This window comes from Giraffa tippelskirchi, chromosome 5, assembly GCF_054371585.1.
Source record: "Giraffa tippelskirchi isolate mGirTip1 chromosome 5, T2T-mGirTip1v1.2.pri, whole genome shotgun sequence".
NCBI classification, from domain to species: Eukaryota; Metazoa; Chordata; class Mammalia; order Artiodactyla; family Giraffidae; genus Giraffa; species Giraffa tippelskirchi.
Window position 1 is genome coordinate 158,661,440 of NC_137279.1, and position 16,986 is coordinate 158,678,425.

The following is a 16,986-nucleotide window of genomic DNA, read 5'->3' on the forward strand; positions in this document are numbered from 1 at the left end:
CTACAAACATTTATTGAGCACTGGCTAGTGACCAGGCACCTGTGGAACTGGAGTAACTTCTGGGGCAGCATTTCTCAAAGTCTGTGTCCCCAGCTTATCTGCAGCAACATTTCCCTGGAGAACCCAATGTCGACCACCTACTCAGGCTCTCTGTGAATGGGCCAGAAGAATTAGCATTTTAAAATATGCCTTTTAGATTATTTTTATGGATATTCTAGTTTGAGAAACACTGCTTTGATGAGCAACTTTAACTGCAGTGACAGGTTTTAGCAAAAAAGAATGCCAGCAAGTATGACAAGAAGAGTTAACCTCAGAACAAGATTTTAGCTTAGAAAACTGAGAGCACGTGTTTCTTTGCATAATAAAGCAGGGTGAGCCTAGGCTATAAATCTGGGATTTCTGGGTGGACAGGGCACATGCACAGTGGCCAGATGCAGTGTGTGCAGGCCTGATAGCAACAGTTCACGAAGAACTCACATGATGGAACAAAGCCCTGTGAGAAGTGGAGCAACCCTGGTGTTTTCTTGAAGGTTCTCTAGGAATCAGAAAATGTCATGTGCACTATCCATTCCTCTCCCTTAGGGAGCACACTCTACAATCTGGACAAGGTCTCACTGAACTTTTCCCACACACATAAGAGGCACTCTGCTTCTAGAATACTCACTCTGTGTCCCCCAGATGATGCTCCGCAGTGGGCGAACCAATGTGGTAGCCCGTAGACATGCTCTCAAGCTGAGTTGCTATGGCACTTACATTGGTATCTGCTACAACCTGTTGGGGAGAAGTCAGAGCAAGACAACCCATTATAAGTCAGGGGAGAATTAGAAAAATCATACTCTATCCAACCATCAGTTCTCAGTCTTATCTTATCTAACCTATCTGTAGCATTTGACACAATGGGTTATTCTTTCTCTTAAACTGTTTTCCTCATTTGGCTTCCATAATGCTACACTTCTAGTTTCCTTTCTACCTTCTGGCCATTCCTTTATAGCTCACAAAACTCTAACTCTCAGAGTGCCACAGATTCAATTCACTCCTGGAGCTTCTTCTCTTTCCATCTCAACATCCTCTTAGCTATCTCAGGGGATATCATATCAACTTCAGAATTTAAATATGTAATGATAATTTCTGAATCTGTACCTTCAACACCACCTCTTACTTAACTCTAGACCTATGTATCCAATCACCAATTTGACAGCCCTAGCGGGATGCCCAGCAGATATCTCAAACTAATCTGTCCAGCCCTGAGCCACCCCCCGGCCCCCATCTCTGCTCCCTAGCCTTTCTTATCTCAGGTAATGCAGCTGAATTCCTCCAGCCTTAGCAAATATCTTGGTGTCATCCTTGACCCCTCTTCCTTTCACAACCCATTTTCAATCCTCATGCAACTGGTCTTCCTATAAAATCATCTCTTGCTCAGAGTTTTAAAAAAGCCTCCTCACTGGCCTCCCTGCTTCAGCCCCACCCCCACTCAGTCCATAGCAGCTAGAATGTTTCTGTTAAAATACAGAGAATTAGTTCACTCTTCTGCTTAAAACTATCCAAAGGAAATCTGGACTCCCTTGGATAACATGCTGAAGTTCTTAGATGGTCTATGAGGTCATCGGTAGGTGACCTGCCCAGTTATGACTCCACTTTGTCTCCAAACATTTTCCCTTGTGTTCACTCTGCTCCTTGAACCCAGGTCTCCTGCATTTCAGGCAGTAAAGAATCTGCATGCAAGGTGGGGGACCTGGGTTCGATCCCTGGATTGGGACGATTCCCTGGAAAAGGGAAAGGCTACCCCCTCCAGTATTCTGGCCTGGAGAATTCCATGGACTGTATAGTCCATGGGGTCACAAAGACTCGGACATGACTGAGTGACTTTCACTTTCACTCTGCTCCAGCCACACTGGCCTCCTGGCTTTTCCTCTAATGTGCCAGAGACAACCACCATGGTGCTTTGCAACTGATGTGCATTTTGCCTGGAATTTCTGCATCCAGTATGTGCATGGCTAGCCCCTTCACTTCTCTCAGGTCTTTAAAATCACCTTCTTTGGCCACCCTAACTAAAATTCCCACACCAATGTCCCAGCCCAACATTTTATATGTTTATATGTTTAAAAGGAAACAACAGGCCTCCAGCACCGAAACAGATGCACAGATCAATGGAACAGAAGAGAGAGCCCAGAAATCAACCTACACACCTATGGCCAATTAATCTATGACAAAGGAGGCAAAACTATGCAATGGGGAAGAGAGTATCTTTAACAGTGGTGTTGGGAAGACCAGACAGGTACAAGTAAAAGAATGAAATTAGAATTTTTTTTCATACCACATACAAACATAAATTCAGAATGGATTAAAACCTAAATGTAAAATCGGAAACTGTAAAACTCCTAGGAGAAAACATAAACAGTACACTCTTTAATATAAATCTTAACAATAATTTTTTGAACCTGTCTCCTTAGGAAAGGGAAACAAAAGCAAAAATAAACAATGGGAAGTAATTAAATTAAAAAGTTTTTGCACAAAGAAGGAAACCATCAACAAAATGAAAAGACAAACTACTGAATGGGAAAAGATATTTGCAAATGACATGTCTTATAAGTGGTTCATATCCAAAACATGAGCTCATACACCTCAATATATATATATATTAAAAAAAAAAAATGAACCACCTGGTTAAAAAGTCAGAAGATCTGAACAAACATTTTTCCAAAGAAGACATATAGATGGCGAAAGGGCCCATGAAAAGATGCTCAACATCACAAATCATCAGAGAAAAGCAAAGCAAAACCACAATGAGACAGCACTTTACACCTGTAGAATGTCTATTGTCAAAAAGACCACAAATAATAAATTGGCAAGACTAAGGAGAAAAGGGAACCCTAGTACACTGTTGGTTGGAATGTAAATTGACACTGCTGTAATGGAAAATAGTACAGAGCAATGTAAGTGTCCGTCAACAGATGAATAGATAAGGACTTCCTTGATGGTCCAGTGGCTAAGACACTGTGCTTCCAACGCAGGGGTTCCATCCTTGGCTGGGGAACTAGATCCTATTAAAGATCCCGCATGCTGGAACAAGGATAGAAGATTCTGTGTGCTGCAACTAAGACCAGGCACAGCCAAAGAAATAAATAAAAATAAACATTTTTAAAAAACCTCATTTTATTTTAAAATAAAAGAATCCTTGACTTAAAAAAAAAACCCACATGAATGGACAAAGAAGATGGTCACAATAAAATACTATTCAGTCATAAAAAATTCACAATTTTTGCAAAACTTTGCATCCACATGAATGGACCTACAGGATATTATGCTTAGTAACATAAGTCAGAGAAAAATACATATTGTTTTGTTTTCACTTATACATGGGAACTAAAAAATAAATGAACGGATATAACAAAACATAAACAGACTCATTGATACAGAGAACTAAGTTATCAATGGGGGAGGGGATGGGAAGGGGGGAGGTGCAAGAGAGGGGAAGGGGATTAAGTACAAACTCCTGTGTATAAGATAAATAAAATACAAGGATGTCATATACAGCACAAGGAATATAGCCAATATTATATGATGACTTTAAATGGAGTATATGTTGTACACCTGAAACTAATATTAAGACATTGTAAATCAACTATATTTCAATTAAAAAAATCAATTAAAACAAAAGAGGAGAAGATGGGAGAAGAGTTGATGGATGTGGAGTACATCTCTCTTCATGGATACATCAAGAATATACCTTCAGACACAGAAATGCATGCAGAACACCAGCTGAGAGCAGACAGGAGTACCTGACCAGTGGAAAAGAATATATAGAATCATGCAAAATTTGGTAGGATGAAGGAACTAGGGGGAAAAACAGGAGTATTAGTAGGACTGGAGAAGGCAATGGTGACCCACTCCAGTACTCTTGCCTGGAAAACCCCATGGATGGAGGAGCCTGAGGTCGCTAAGAGTCGGGCACGACTGAGCGACTTCACTTTCACTTTTCACTTTCACGCTTTGGAGGAGGAAATGGCAACCCACTCCAGTGTTCTTGCCTGGAGAATCCCAGGGATGGCAGAGCCTGGTGGGCTGCCATTTATGGGGTCGCACAGAGTCGGACACGACTGAAGCGACTTAGCAGCAGCAGCAGCAGTAGGACTGGACCTGCCCTCGGCGGGTGGGGGAACTGAAGCAGGGGTCCGATCCCCACAGCGGGTCAATGTCTGAGTCAGAGGAGAAACATTCAAGGCTGAGAGTGAAACAGCTGATCTGTGGCAGCCTAAATGGAAGGAGAATCAGACAGTCCTTGCCGGAGCTATACATATGCCGGGCAGGAACGCGGGTCTCCTGAAAGGGGCAGAGGCTGGAGCTGGAGTTTAGGGATTGTGGAGCAATCCCAGTTCGAGGGCTGCTGTTGACTCCGGAGAGACAGATTGAGGGGATACGAGGGAGGAGATCATGGTGGGAAATGTCTGTGGAGGAAAGCCAGGCAGCCATGAAAGCAAGGCGACACTGCTGAGTCACGCATAGGGGGTAGAGCCATTACCATAGCCTCTCTCTCCCCACAAGCCAACAACAGCAGCTGAACCATCAAATGCCTGAGGCACTGAACTACAGAGTAGGACCCCACCCAGGGTGCCCCTTTAAGTGCCTGATGCGCCGATCTACAGAAAAGGACCCCAGCCAAGGGATCCCCTCTATGTGCCTGCTGCACCGAAAAACAGAGAAGGACCCCAGGGAAGCCAGCCTTCTAAGTGCCTGAACGGGCGGAGCTACAGAGAAAGACTGGCCAAAGCGGCCTTCTGATCGCCAGCTACAAGAGACTCGAAAAAAGACTGATAGGGCCATAACTCCTGCTGTGGAGGCAGTCCGTGTCCCTGAACACTTGGTGCCGCCAGGGTCCCCACAAGCCAAGCAGCTGTGCCACATTCACGCTCAACTCTCACTGGGGCAGAACTGCCACAGGCAAAAAAAAAAAAAAAAAGTCTTGTGTTTATGCGCGCAGGGTCGCTTTGGTCCTGTCCGACTCTTTGGAACCCTGTAGACTGTGGCCTGCCGGGCTTCTCTGTCAGAGAGGGGGTTCTCCAGGCAAGAATACTGAAGCGTATTGGCCAGTACTGGTTGCCATTCCCTTCTAGAGTGCTATATTTCCTACTACCCTAGCCACCAACCCCGCTGAGTACCTGGGCTGCCAGAACCCCTGTGACCCAAGCCTCTGCACAACCTCCACACCTGGCCCTCACAGGGGCAAACCCAAGCCCTCCAGGGTGTCCTCAGGAGCTAAACCCCAGTGGACGACCCACATGTAGAGGTGGAAATAAAACTGAGGGACAATGCAGCTAAGGAAGAAGACCCAAAACCTTCCTACCAGCTGTACAAGCTGCAGATTAAATCTACACATCAACTAAGTAGACTCTGTGTCTATGGAATATATAAAAGACCACTGAGAGCTCCCACAAAAGAAAACACACTAGCTCTGATAGCTAGTGGACATTGGAGGCAAGAAAACACAGGAGTAGGACCAGATTAGAATCTAAGCAGCCCCCACAGCAGGTCGACAGATCAGTAGTATTGGAGGGCATCCTAGGAAGGTAAGGTGGACTGTGATTCCCTGCTCGGGAAAGGACTCTGACAGTAGTGACTCAAGAAAAACACTTATTATTCTTATTTTTTGACTTGTTCTGTAGATCCTTCTGGATTTTTTCTTTTTTTCCTTTTTTCCCCATCTGTTGTAGTTGTCAATTTTATTGGCACTAAGAAATCCAATTAAGCTTTATAAGCCTTTTTTGTTTTTTTTATTTTTCCTCAGTCACATTTTGTATTGTTGTTATAAACCTCTGCCTCTACGATGGGCTTTTGCAGTTCTGCGGAGTTTTCCTCTTTTCTTTTTTTCTTTTCTCTTTTTTTAATTTTAATTTTTTAAACCTATTATTATTTTTTCTACATTTATTCTTTGTTTGCTTTTCCTACTATTCTTTTCCCCTTGCAGTTAATCTTTAACGTATATAAATCTTTTTTATCTACCTCTATTTAACTTTGCATATCTATTCTTCTTTTCTTTCTCTCCTTTCTTTTTTTTTTTATTTAATTGCAACTTGGTTTATTTAAGCATCTATCATGGCAGGGTAAACGAGGCAGTCTATCTGGCACCTCCATTTTGCTTGTTGCTACCTTTATGGTATGTGTGCGTGTGTGTGTGTCTTTCTCTTCTTTCCTCTCAACATATTTGTTAGTTTTATTTTCATTGCTTTATTCCCCAATTGGCACCTTGCTTTAGTTTTGTTTTCCAGTTTGTGCTTTAGTTAGTTTTGTGCTGGTAGATATAATTTTTGGTTTCCTTTGTTTGCCGGGTCAATCTATCGTACTTAATTTTTGTTGGACTGTTTTCATTTTGCTTATGGGTGTGTATGTATATGTGTATATTCAGTCACACTTTCTACTGTTATTATAAACCTCTGCCTCTACACTGGGCTTTTGCAGTTTTGTGGAGTTTTCCTTTTTATCCCCTTTTTTCTTTCTTCTTCCATTTTTTTCTCTTTTTTATAATTTTAATTTTTTAAAACCTATTATATTTTTTTCTACATTTATTCCTTCACTTGCCTTTCCTACTGTTCTTTTCCCCTTGCAGTTAATCTTTAATGTATATAAATCTTCTTCATCTACCTCTATTTAACTCTGTATATCTATTCTTTCTTTTCTTTCTTTCCTTTCCTCTCAACATATTTGTTAGTTTTGTTTTCATTGGTTTATTCCCCACTTGGCACCTTGTTTTAGTTTTGTTTTCCAGTTTGTGCTTAAGTTAGTTTTGTTCTTAAGTGGTAAATATAATTTTTGATTTCCTTTGTTTGCTGGGTCAATCTACTGTAGTTTATTTTTGTTGGACTGTTTTCACTTTGATCATGGATGTATATGTATATGTGTATATTCCATTATTTTAATTATTATTTGCCTGACTTTCTAACTGCCATTTGCCTGGGGTTCATCTTTGGTTTCTCATTTTCAGATATTTGTTTTACTCTCCTTTAATGCCATAACAAACCACTTGTGGAATCTTCGTTCCTGACCAGAGATCAAACCCTGAGCCTTTGGAGTGGGAGAACTGACTCCAAGACCCTAGATTACCAGAGAACTAACCCTAGGGAATATCAAATAGTGACAACTCACACAAAGGAAACCACTTGAATACAAGACCTGGCATCACCCAACCACCAGTACCACCCTGTGCAGGATGCCTCATCTAAACAAAAAACAAAACAAAAATACAAACCCAATCAGCAGACAGGAGTACTACCTCACTCATCCTTGCCCATCAGAGGAAAAACAAACAAACAAAAACTCAGTGCAAATCTCACCTTATACCAAGCTTGCACAAACCACTGGACAAACCTTAGGAGGACAGAAACCAAAAGGAAGAAAGAATTCAACCTTCTTCAAGGAAAGAATTCAACTTTCCTTGAAGCCTGGGAAAAGGAGACCTCAAACACAATAACTTAAAAAAAAAAAAGAAAAGTCAGAGAAATACTGCACAAATGAAGGAACAAACTAGAAACACAGAAGTTCAAATAAATGAAGGGGAAATAGGAAAATTACCTGAAAAATAATTCAGAATAATGATAGTAAAAATGATCAAAAACCTTGAAAACAAAATGGAGAAAATGCAAGAATCAATCAACAAAGACCTAGAAGAATTAAAGACTAAATGTACAGCGACAAACAACACAACTACTGAAATTAAAAATACTCTAGAAGGAATCAATAGCAGAATATCTGAAGCAGAAGAACAAATCAGTGAACTGGAAGATAAAATGGTGGAAATAACTTCTGAAGAGCAGAATAAAGTAAAAAGAATGAAAAGAGCTGAGGACAGTCTCAGAAGCCTCTGGGACCACATCAAACACACCAACATTCGAATTATAGGGGTCCCAGAAGAAGAAGAGAAAAAAAGGGTACGAGAAAATTTTTGAAGATTATAGTTGAAAATTTCCCCAATGTGGAAAAGGAAATAGCCAATCAAGTCCAAGAGGCGCAAAGAGTCCCATACAGGATAAGCCCAAGGAGAAATAAGCCAAGACACATACTAATCAAACTAACAAAGACTAAACACAAAGAAAGAATATTAAAAGCGTCAAGGGAGAAGCAACAAGTAACATACAAGGGAAACCCCATATGCTTAACAGCTGATCTTTCAGCAGAAACTCTGCAGGCGAGAAGGGAAAGGGAGGATATATTTAAAGTACTTAAAGGGAAAAATCCACAACCAAGATTACTGTACCCAGCAAGGATCTCATTCAAAACTGATGGAGAAATAAAAAGCTTTTCAGACAAGCAAAAGTTAAGAGAATTCAGTACCACCAAACCAGCTTTACAACAAATGTTCAACAGAGTTACATAGTCAAGAAATACAAGAGAAGAAAAAAGATCTACAAAATCAACCCCTAACAATTACAAAATGGCAATAGGAACATATATATCAATAATTACTTTCAATGTAAATGGAGTAAATGCTCCAACCAAAAGACACAGAGTGGCTGAATGGATACAAAAACAAGACCCATACATGAGCTGTCTATAAGAAACCCACTTCAGACCTCAAGACACATATAGACTGAAAGTGAGAGGATGGAAAAATATATTCCATGCAAATGGGAAGCAAAAGAAAGCTGGAGTAGCAATCCTCATATCAGACAAAATAGACCTTAAACTAAAGATTACAAGAGACAAGGAAGGACACTACATAATGATGAAAGGATCAATCCAAGAGGAAGAGATAACAATTGTAAATATCTATGCACCCAACATAGGAGCACCTCAATACATAAGATAAGCACTAACAGACATAAAAGGAGAAATCGACAGTAACACAATAATAGTAGAAGACTTTAACACCCCACTCACACCAACGGACAGATCATCAAAACAGAAAATTAATAAGGAAACACAAGTCTTAAATGATACATTAGATGAGATGGATCTCATTGATATCTTCAGGACGGTCCATCCAAATGCAGAGGAATACACCTTCTTCTCAAGTGCACATGGAACATTCTCCAAGATAGACCACATCTTGGGTCACAATCGAACCTCGGTAAATTTAAGAAAATTGAAATTGTAACAAGTATCTTCTCCGACCACAATGCTATGGGACTAGATATCAATTACAAGAAATAAACTGTAAGAAACACAAACACGTGGAGATTAAAGAACACATTTCTAAATAACCAACAGGTTACTGAAGAAATCAAAAGGGAAATAGAAAAAATTTCTAGAAACAAATGACAATGAAAACATGACAACTCAAAACCTATGAGATGCAGCAAAAGTAGTTCTAAGAGGGGAAGTTTATAGCAATACAATCCTACCTCAAGAAACAAGAAAACCATCAAATAGGCAACCTAACTTTACACCTAAAGCAACTGGAAAAAGAAGGAAAAAAACCCAAAATTAGTATAAGGTAAGAAATCATAAAGATCTGAGCAGAAATAAATGAAAAAATGAAAGAAACAATAGTAAAGATTAATAAAACTAAAAGCTGATTCTTTGAGAAGATAAACAATGTTGACAAACCCTTAGCCAGACTCATCAAGAAAAAAAAGAGAGAAGAATCAAATCAACAAAATTAGAAATGAAAAAGGAGAGGTTACAACAGACAATGCAGAAATACAAAGGATTATAAGAGACTATTATGAACACCTATGTGGCAGTAAAATAGATAACCTGGAAGAAATGGACAGATTCTTAGAAAAGTTCAATCTTCTAAGACTGAACCAGGAAGAATTAGAAATTATGAACAACCCAATTACAAGCACTGAAATTGAAGATGTGATCAAAAATCACCAAAAAACCAAAAGCCCAGGACCAGATAGCTTCACAGGAGAATTCTATCAAACATTTAGAGAAAAGCTAATGCCTATCCTTCTAAAACTCTTTCAAAAATTGGAGAGGAAGGAACACTTCCAAATTCATTCTCCAAGGCCACCATCACCCTGATACCAAAACCAGACAATGACAACACAAAAAAAAGAAAACTACAGGCCAATATCACTGATGAACATAGATGCAAAAATCCTCGACAAAATTTTAGCAAAAAGAATTCAGCAACACATCAAAAAGCTCATACACCGTGATCAAATCGGGTTTATTCCAGGGATGCAAGGATTCTTCAATATACACAAATCAATCAATGTGATATACCATATTAACAAACTGAAAGATAAAAAGCTTATGATAATCTCAAGAGGTGCATTAAAAGCCTTTGACAAAATTCAGCACCCATTTATGATTAAAACTCTTCAAAAAATGGGCATAGAAGGAACCTACCTCAACATAGTAAAGGCCATAAATGATAAGCCTACAGTAAACAATATTCTCAATGGTGAAAAACTGAAAGCATTCCCCCTAAGATTAGGAACAAGACAAGGGTGTCCACTTTCCCCACTATTATTCAACATAGTTCTGGAAGTCCTTGCTACAGCAATCAGAGAAGAAAAAGAAATAAAAGGAATCCAGATTGGAAAAGAAGAAGTAAAGCTCTCACTGTTTACAGGTGACATGATACTGTACATAGAAAACCCTAAAGATAGTATCAGAAAATCACTACAGGTAATCAGTGAATATAGCAAAGTTGCAGGATACAAAATCAATACACAGAAATCACTTGCATTTTTATATACTATCAATGAAAAATCAGAAAGAGCAATTAAGGAATCAATCCCATTCACCACTGCAACAAAAAGAATTAAGTATCTAGGAATAAACTTACCTAAGGAGATGAAAGAACTGTACACAGAAAATTATAAGACACTAATGAAAGAAATAAAAGATGACATAGACAGATGGAGAGAGATTCCATGTTCCTGGGTAGGAAGAATCAATATTGTGAAAATGACTATACTACCAAATGCAATCTACAGATTTAATGTAATCCCTATCAAATTACCAAAGGCATTTTCACAGAACTAGAGCATAAAATTTCACAATGCATATGGAAACACAAAAGACCCCGAATAGCCAAAGCAGTCTTGAGAAAGAAGAATGGAGCTGGAGGAATCAAGCTTCCTGACTTCAGGTTATACTCCAAAGCTACTGTCATCAAGACAGCATGGTACTGGCACAAAAACAGATATACAGACCAATGGAACAAGACAGAAAGCACATAAATAAACCCATGCACCTATGGGTACCTTATTTTTGACAAAGGAGGCAAGAATATACAATGGGGCAAAGACAGCCTCTTCAATAAATGGTGCTGGGAAAACTGGACAGCTACATGTAAAAGAATGAAATTAGAAAACTTCTTAACACCATGTACAAAGATAAACTCAAAATGGATTAAAGACCGAAATGTAATACCAGAAACTATAAAACCCCTAGAGGAAAACATAGGCAGAACACTCAGAGTGATATAAATCAAAGCAAGATCATCTATGACCCACCTAGAGTAATGGAAATAAAAATAAAAGTAAACAAGTGAGACCTGATTAAACTTAAAAGCTTTTGCACAGCAAAGGAAACTATAAGCAAGGTGAAAAGACAATCCTCAGAATGGGAGAAAATAATAGCAAATGAAACAACTGACAAAGGATTAATTTCCAAAATATACAAGCAGCTCATATAACTCAATACCAGAAAAACAAATAACCCAATCAAAAACCAGGAAAAAGACCTAAACAGACATTTCTCCAACGAAGACATACAGATGGCTAACAAATACATGAAAAGATGCTCAACATCACTCATTATTAGAGATGCAAATCAAAACTACAATGAGATATCACCTCACACTGGTCAGAATGGCCCTCATCAAAACGTCTACAAACAATAAGTGCTGGAAAGGGTGTGGAGAAAAGGGAACACTCTTGCACTGTTGGTGGGAATGTAAATTGATATAGCCACTATGGAAGACAGTATGGAGATTCCTTAAAAAACTAGAAGTAAAACCACCATATGACCTGGCAATCCCACTCCTAGGCATACACCCTGAGAAAACCACAATTGAAAGAGACACATGTATCCCATTGTTCACTGGAGCATTATTTACAATAGCTAGAACATGGAAGCAACCTAGATATCCATCGACAGATGAATGGATAAAGAAGTTTTGGTATATATATATGCAGTGGAATATTACTCAGCCATAAAAAGGAACACATTTGAGTCAGTTCTAATGAGGTGGATGAACCTAGAACCTATTATAAAGAGTGAAGTGAGTCAGAAAAAGAAAGATAAATCCTGTATTCTAACACATATATACAGAATCTAGAAAAATGGTACTGAAGAATTTATTTACAGGGCAACAGTGGAGAAAGAGACATAGAGAATAGACTTATGGACATGGGGAGAGGGGAGGAGGGGGTGAGATGTATGAAAAGAGTAACATGGAAACTTACATAACCATGTGTAAGATAGATAGCCAATGGGAACTTGCTGTATGGCTCAGGAAACTCAAACAGGGCTCTGCATCAACCTAGAGGGGTGGGATGGGGAGGGAGACGGCAGGGAGTTTCATAAGGGAGGGGATATATGTATACCTATGGCTGATTCATGTTGAGGTTTGATGGAAAACAGCAAAGTTCTGTAAAGCAATTATCCTTCAATAAAATATAAATAATTTTTTTTAAAAAATTGAGTAAAAAAAAAAAAAAAGAAAAGAAACTGGCCCAAAATAGAGCCACATATGCTAAGCCCTCCAAAGACTTAACACCTAACCTAACTGCAGTTTCAGCTGCTACTTGGAGGGGGATTTTATTTATTTATTTTTTTTAAATTAGTTTATTTATCTATTTTTTAACTTTACAATACCAATCAGTCTGGAATTTCCTCATCAAGACCAATCAGAGAATCTACCTGATAAGTCCTGCTTGAAATAATCCACTCTTTTAACTTTCTTGTCCCATGCTCCTTCTCCCTATAAAAGCCTTCCATTTTTGTATAGAACCTTGGAGTACCATTCTATTTGATAACTGGGATGCAGCCCAGTTATCATGAATAATAATAATTCATGAATAATAATGAATAATGATATAATAATGAATGAATAATAATATTCATGGATCATTGAGTAAAGACAAACAGACCTTCAAATTTACTCAGTTTAATTTTGCTTAAAATCTCCTCCTTCCCTGCTTTATGTTTTCTTACTACCATTACTATCTAATTAACTATATATATTTTGCCTTGTCTTGTCTTGAAAGTGTGAAAGTCACTCAGTCATGTCCAACTCTTTGCGATCCTATGGACTATACAGTCCATGGAATTCTCCAGGCCAGAATACTGGAGTGGGTAGCATTTCCCTTCTCCAGGGGATCTTCCCAACCCAGGGATCGAATCCAGGTCTCCCACATTGCAGGCAGATTCCTTACCAGCTGAGCCACAAGAGAAGCCCTGTCTTGTCTTATCACTTCATATTAGAATGTGAGGACATGAAGTTTGTCTGTTTTATTCACCACTGTATCCCCCTTATGCAGAACATGTCTAGCATACAATAGGTGTTCAAGTAATATTTGATGAATGAAAGAATATCTCTTGATTTCCTATGATTTGTGTTTGTTGTTGTTGTTCAGTTGCTCTGTCATGTCTGACTCTTTGTGACTCCATGGACTGCAGCATACCAGGCTTCCCAGTCCTTCACCATCTCCTGGAGCTTGCTCAAGCTCATGTCCATTGAGTCAGTGATATCATCCAATCATCTCATCCTCTGTTGTCCCCTTCTCCTGCCTTCAATCTTTCCCAGCATTGGGGTCTTTTTCAATGAGTCAGCTCCTCACATCAGTTGGCCAAAGTATTGGAGCTTCAGCTTCAGCCTCAGTGCTTCCAATGAACATTCAGGATTGATTTCCTTTAGGATTGACTGGTTTGATCTCCTTGCAGTCCAAGGGACTCTCAAGAGTCTTCTCCAACACCATAGTTCAAAAGCATCCATTCTTCAGCTCTCAGCTTTCTTTACCAGCTCTCACATCCACACATGACTACTGGAAAAACCACAGCTTTACCTAGACATAAAGCTCCATTCTCCATGGAAGAATCCCATGGAGGGAGGAGCCTGGTAGGCTTTTTAATATGCTGCCTAGGTTTGTCATAGCTTTTCTTCCAAGAAGCAAGTGTCTTTTAATTTCATGGCTGCAGTCACCATCTGCAGTGATTTCAGAGCCCCCAAAATAAAGTCTATTACTGTTTCTATTGTTTCCCCGTCTATTTGCCATAAAGTGGTAGGACAGAGAGGCCTGGCGTGCTGCAATTCACGGGGTCGCAAAGAGTCTGACACGACTGAGCGACTGAACTGAACTGATAGGACCGAATGCCATAATTTTAGTGTTTTGAGTGTTGAGTTTTAAGTCAGGTTTTTCACTCTCCTCCTTCACCTTCATCAAGAGGTTCTCTAGTTCTTCTTCACAGATTCACGTTTAGATGGTCCCAAACAAAAGTATGGCACAAACAAAAGGTGGTGCGGTGGTAAAGAATCTGCCTGCCAAAGAAAGAGATGCAGATTTGGTCCTAGGAAATGACAACCCACTCCAGTATTCTTGCCTGGGAAATCCCATAGGCAGAGGAGGCTGGCAGGCTAGAGTCCATGGGGTCAAAAAAAGTCGGACATGACTGAGGGACTGAGCACGCACACAAACAAAAGTATAGAACTGACACGTAAATAATCAGTTATATTTCTATTCTGCAAAAATATTGCAAAGAATTAAGAGGAAATACAGTATAGCTCTGACAGAATGAAGATCTGAAGTTGTTTTTGCCACTTAAATGGTACTATGCTTAAGTTTCAGTTTTTTCACCTGTTAAACAGGAATCATAAAAAACCTGCCTTGTCTGCTTATTCTGGAGTTGTCTTCTACCTCAACTAGTTATCAGGACTTCTTTCTCAAGGGCTCCTGGGCTACCCCCTGCTTCTGATGAACTGTTCTTCCAGATGATATTAGCACACAAGGACAGAGTGAGTTCTTTAGACAGCAAGGAGATCAAACCAGTTAATTCTAAAGGAGAACAACCTTGGATATTCCTTGAAAGGACTGATGCTGAAGCTGAAGCTCCAATACTTTGGCCACCTGATGCGAAGAGCCGACTCACTGGAAAAGACCCTGACGCTGGGAAAGACTGAGGGCAAGAGGAAAAGGGGTGACAAAGGATGAGACGGTTGGATGGCATCATCGACTCAATGGACATGAGTTTGAGCAAACTCCAGGAGATAGTGAAGGACAAGGAAGCCAGGTGTGCTGCATTCCATGGGTTCACAAAGTCAGACAGGACTGAGAGACTGAAAAACAACAATGTGGTGAAAGGACTTCACTTAACAGCAGTGCAAGAGCTTGATTTGATTGCAGTTTCAGGATAAGCCAACAGAGGGCATGACTACCAAACTATGGATAAGTAAGCTTAGTTGCATCTGCTAGTAGAGTACTTAGAAGGGAAAGCCAGAGGCTGGCCCTGGCTGGATCAGAACACATTTTGAGTGAAGCATCCTATTCTGGGGGAGAACACTGTTTTGCATAAGTTATAAGATCGTCTGGAAATACTATCATATAAAGAATGAATGCATTGGGGGGATATTTAGGATAAAAAACAAAAAGGAAAATGACAAACTGTCCTCTACACTTCCCACCAGTTTTTTCCCTCTCCTCCCCAGCAAGTATAGTGGAGGAATTTTCTTTGCATGTGACTTATGTAATCCCACCTACTCTCAGCCTACATCATTTTCAAAAGCCCACTCCATTCCAGTTGCCATCCCCAGTGTCTGACCCAGACTTCATGACCCCATCTCTGGCTTTCCTCCTGCTCCTGGGCCACTCTTCTGTCTCTGCTATTCTACATACCCCTCATGGCTCAAGCCTGGCCGCTTCCCACTAGTACACTCAGGGTCTAGGGTACAGCATCCACATTCCCACAGCTTTAAATTCCAATAATGTGCTGACAATTCTCAGCTTAGTTTGTTATATCCAATTGCCAACTCAATATCTGCATTTTAATACCTCAAAGCCTTATTAAAATTAATACAACCAAATCCAAATTCTTGATCCAACAACCAAATCCCTTCAATTCATTTTCCTTTTAGTTTTCCTCTTCTGAGTAGATAGCACCTCCAGCTGCATAATTAGAAACCCGCTATGTATAATCTTGAAAATACTCCATTGCTGGCTGGTGACTGCCCAGCTGGAAAGGTGCTAGGATGCTAACCATATTGATGCTTATTCTGAATAATCTACCACCAAATCCTCTGGACTCTGCTTCCAAAATACTTCTTAAGTCTGCTTTCTTTTCATCTCCCTAGTGACCATCCTAATTCAATCTATCATCCTTTGCCTTTTACCTGGAATCCCCATTTACTCTCTTCTACACAATAGCCAGTTATTGTTTGAAATGTGAAATGGATAATGACCCTCCCCTGCTTAAATCCTTTCAGTGGTCTCTCTTTGTACCTGGAATAGCATTAAGACTCCCTAACTGTACAAGTGTCCTTTCCAGAATTACTCCTCCAATCCCATCTATATCATCCCCTCTTCCCCACATTCCACAGTTTTTTCTGCCTGGAGTCCCTCCCCCTGCCCAACCACTCCCTGAAGCCAAACCAGTTGGCCTGGTATCAGCTTAAAAGTCACTTCCATTATACCAACCTTCTTTGATTACCTATGTTTAATTTTTCCTGTTTTCCTCTCTGTAGCACTCTGAATATTCCTCACAAATTGTCATGATATTAATACATATTTGTATGAATGTTAACAGTCTTTCCAACCAGTCCATCATAAAGGAAATCAGTTCTGAATATTCATTGGAAGGACTGATGCTGAAGCTGAAACTCCAATGCTTTGGCCACCTGATGCAAAGAACTGACTCATTGGAAAAGACCCTGATGCTGGCAAAGATTGAAGGCAGGAGGAGAAGGGGATGACAGAGGATGAGATGGTTGGATGGCATCACCGACTCAATGGACATGAGTTTGAGTAAACTCTGGGAGTTAGTGATGGACAGGGAGGCCTGGCATGCTGCAGTCCATGGGGTCGCAGAGTCAGACATGAC

General features: G+C 39.9%; 1 protein-coding gene across 5 annotated transcripts in view; it reads right to left on the reverse strand.

Moving 5' to 3' along the window:
• PATJ (PATJ crumbs cell polarity complex component) overlaps nt 1-16,986 on the reverse strand; it is a 359,039-nt gene that overhangs the window by 8,925 nt on the left and 333,128 nt on the right. For all 5 annotated transcript variants that reach the window (XM_081486637.1, XM_081486635.1, XM_081486634.1 and 2 more), the window contains one exon: nt 665-771. In XM_081486637.1, coding sequence (XP_081342763.1) covers nt 665-771 — 107 coding nt within the window. The remainder of the gene's footprint in view (nt 1-664; nt 772-16,986) is intronic.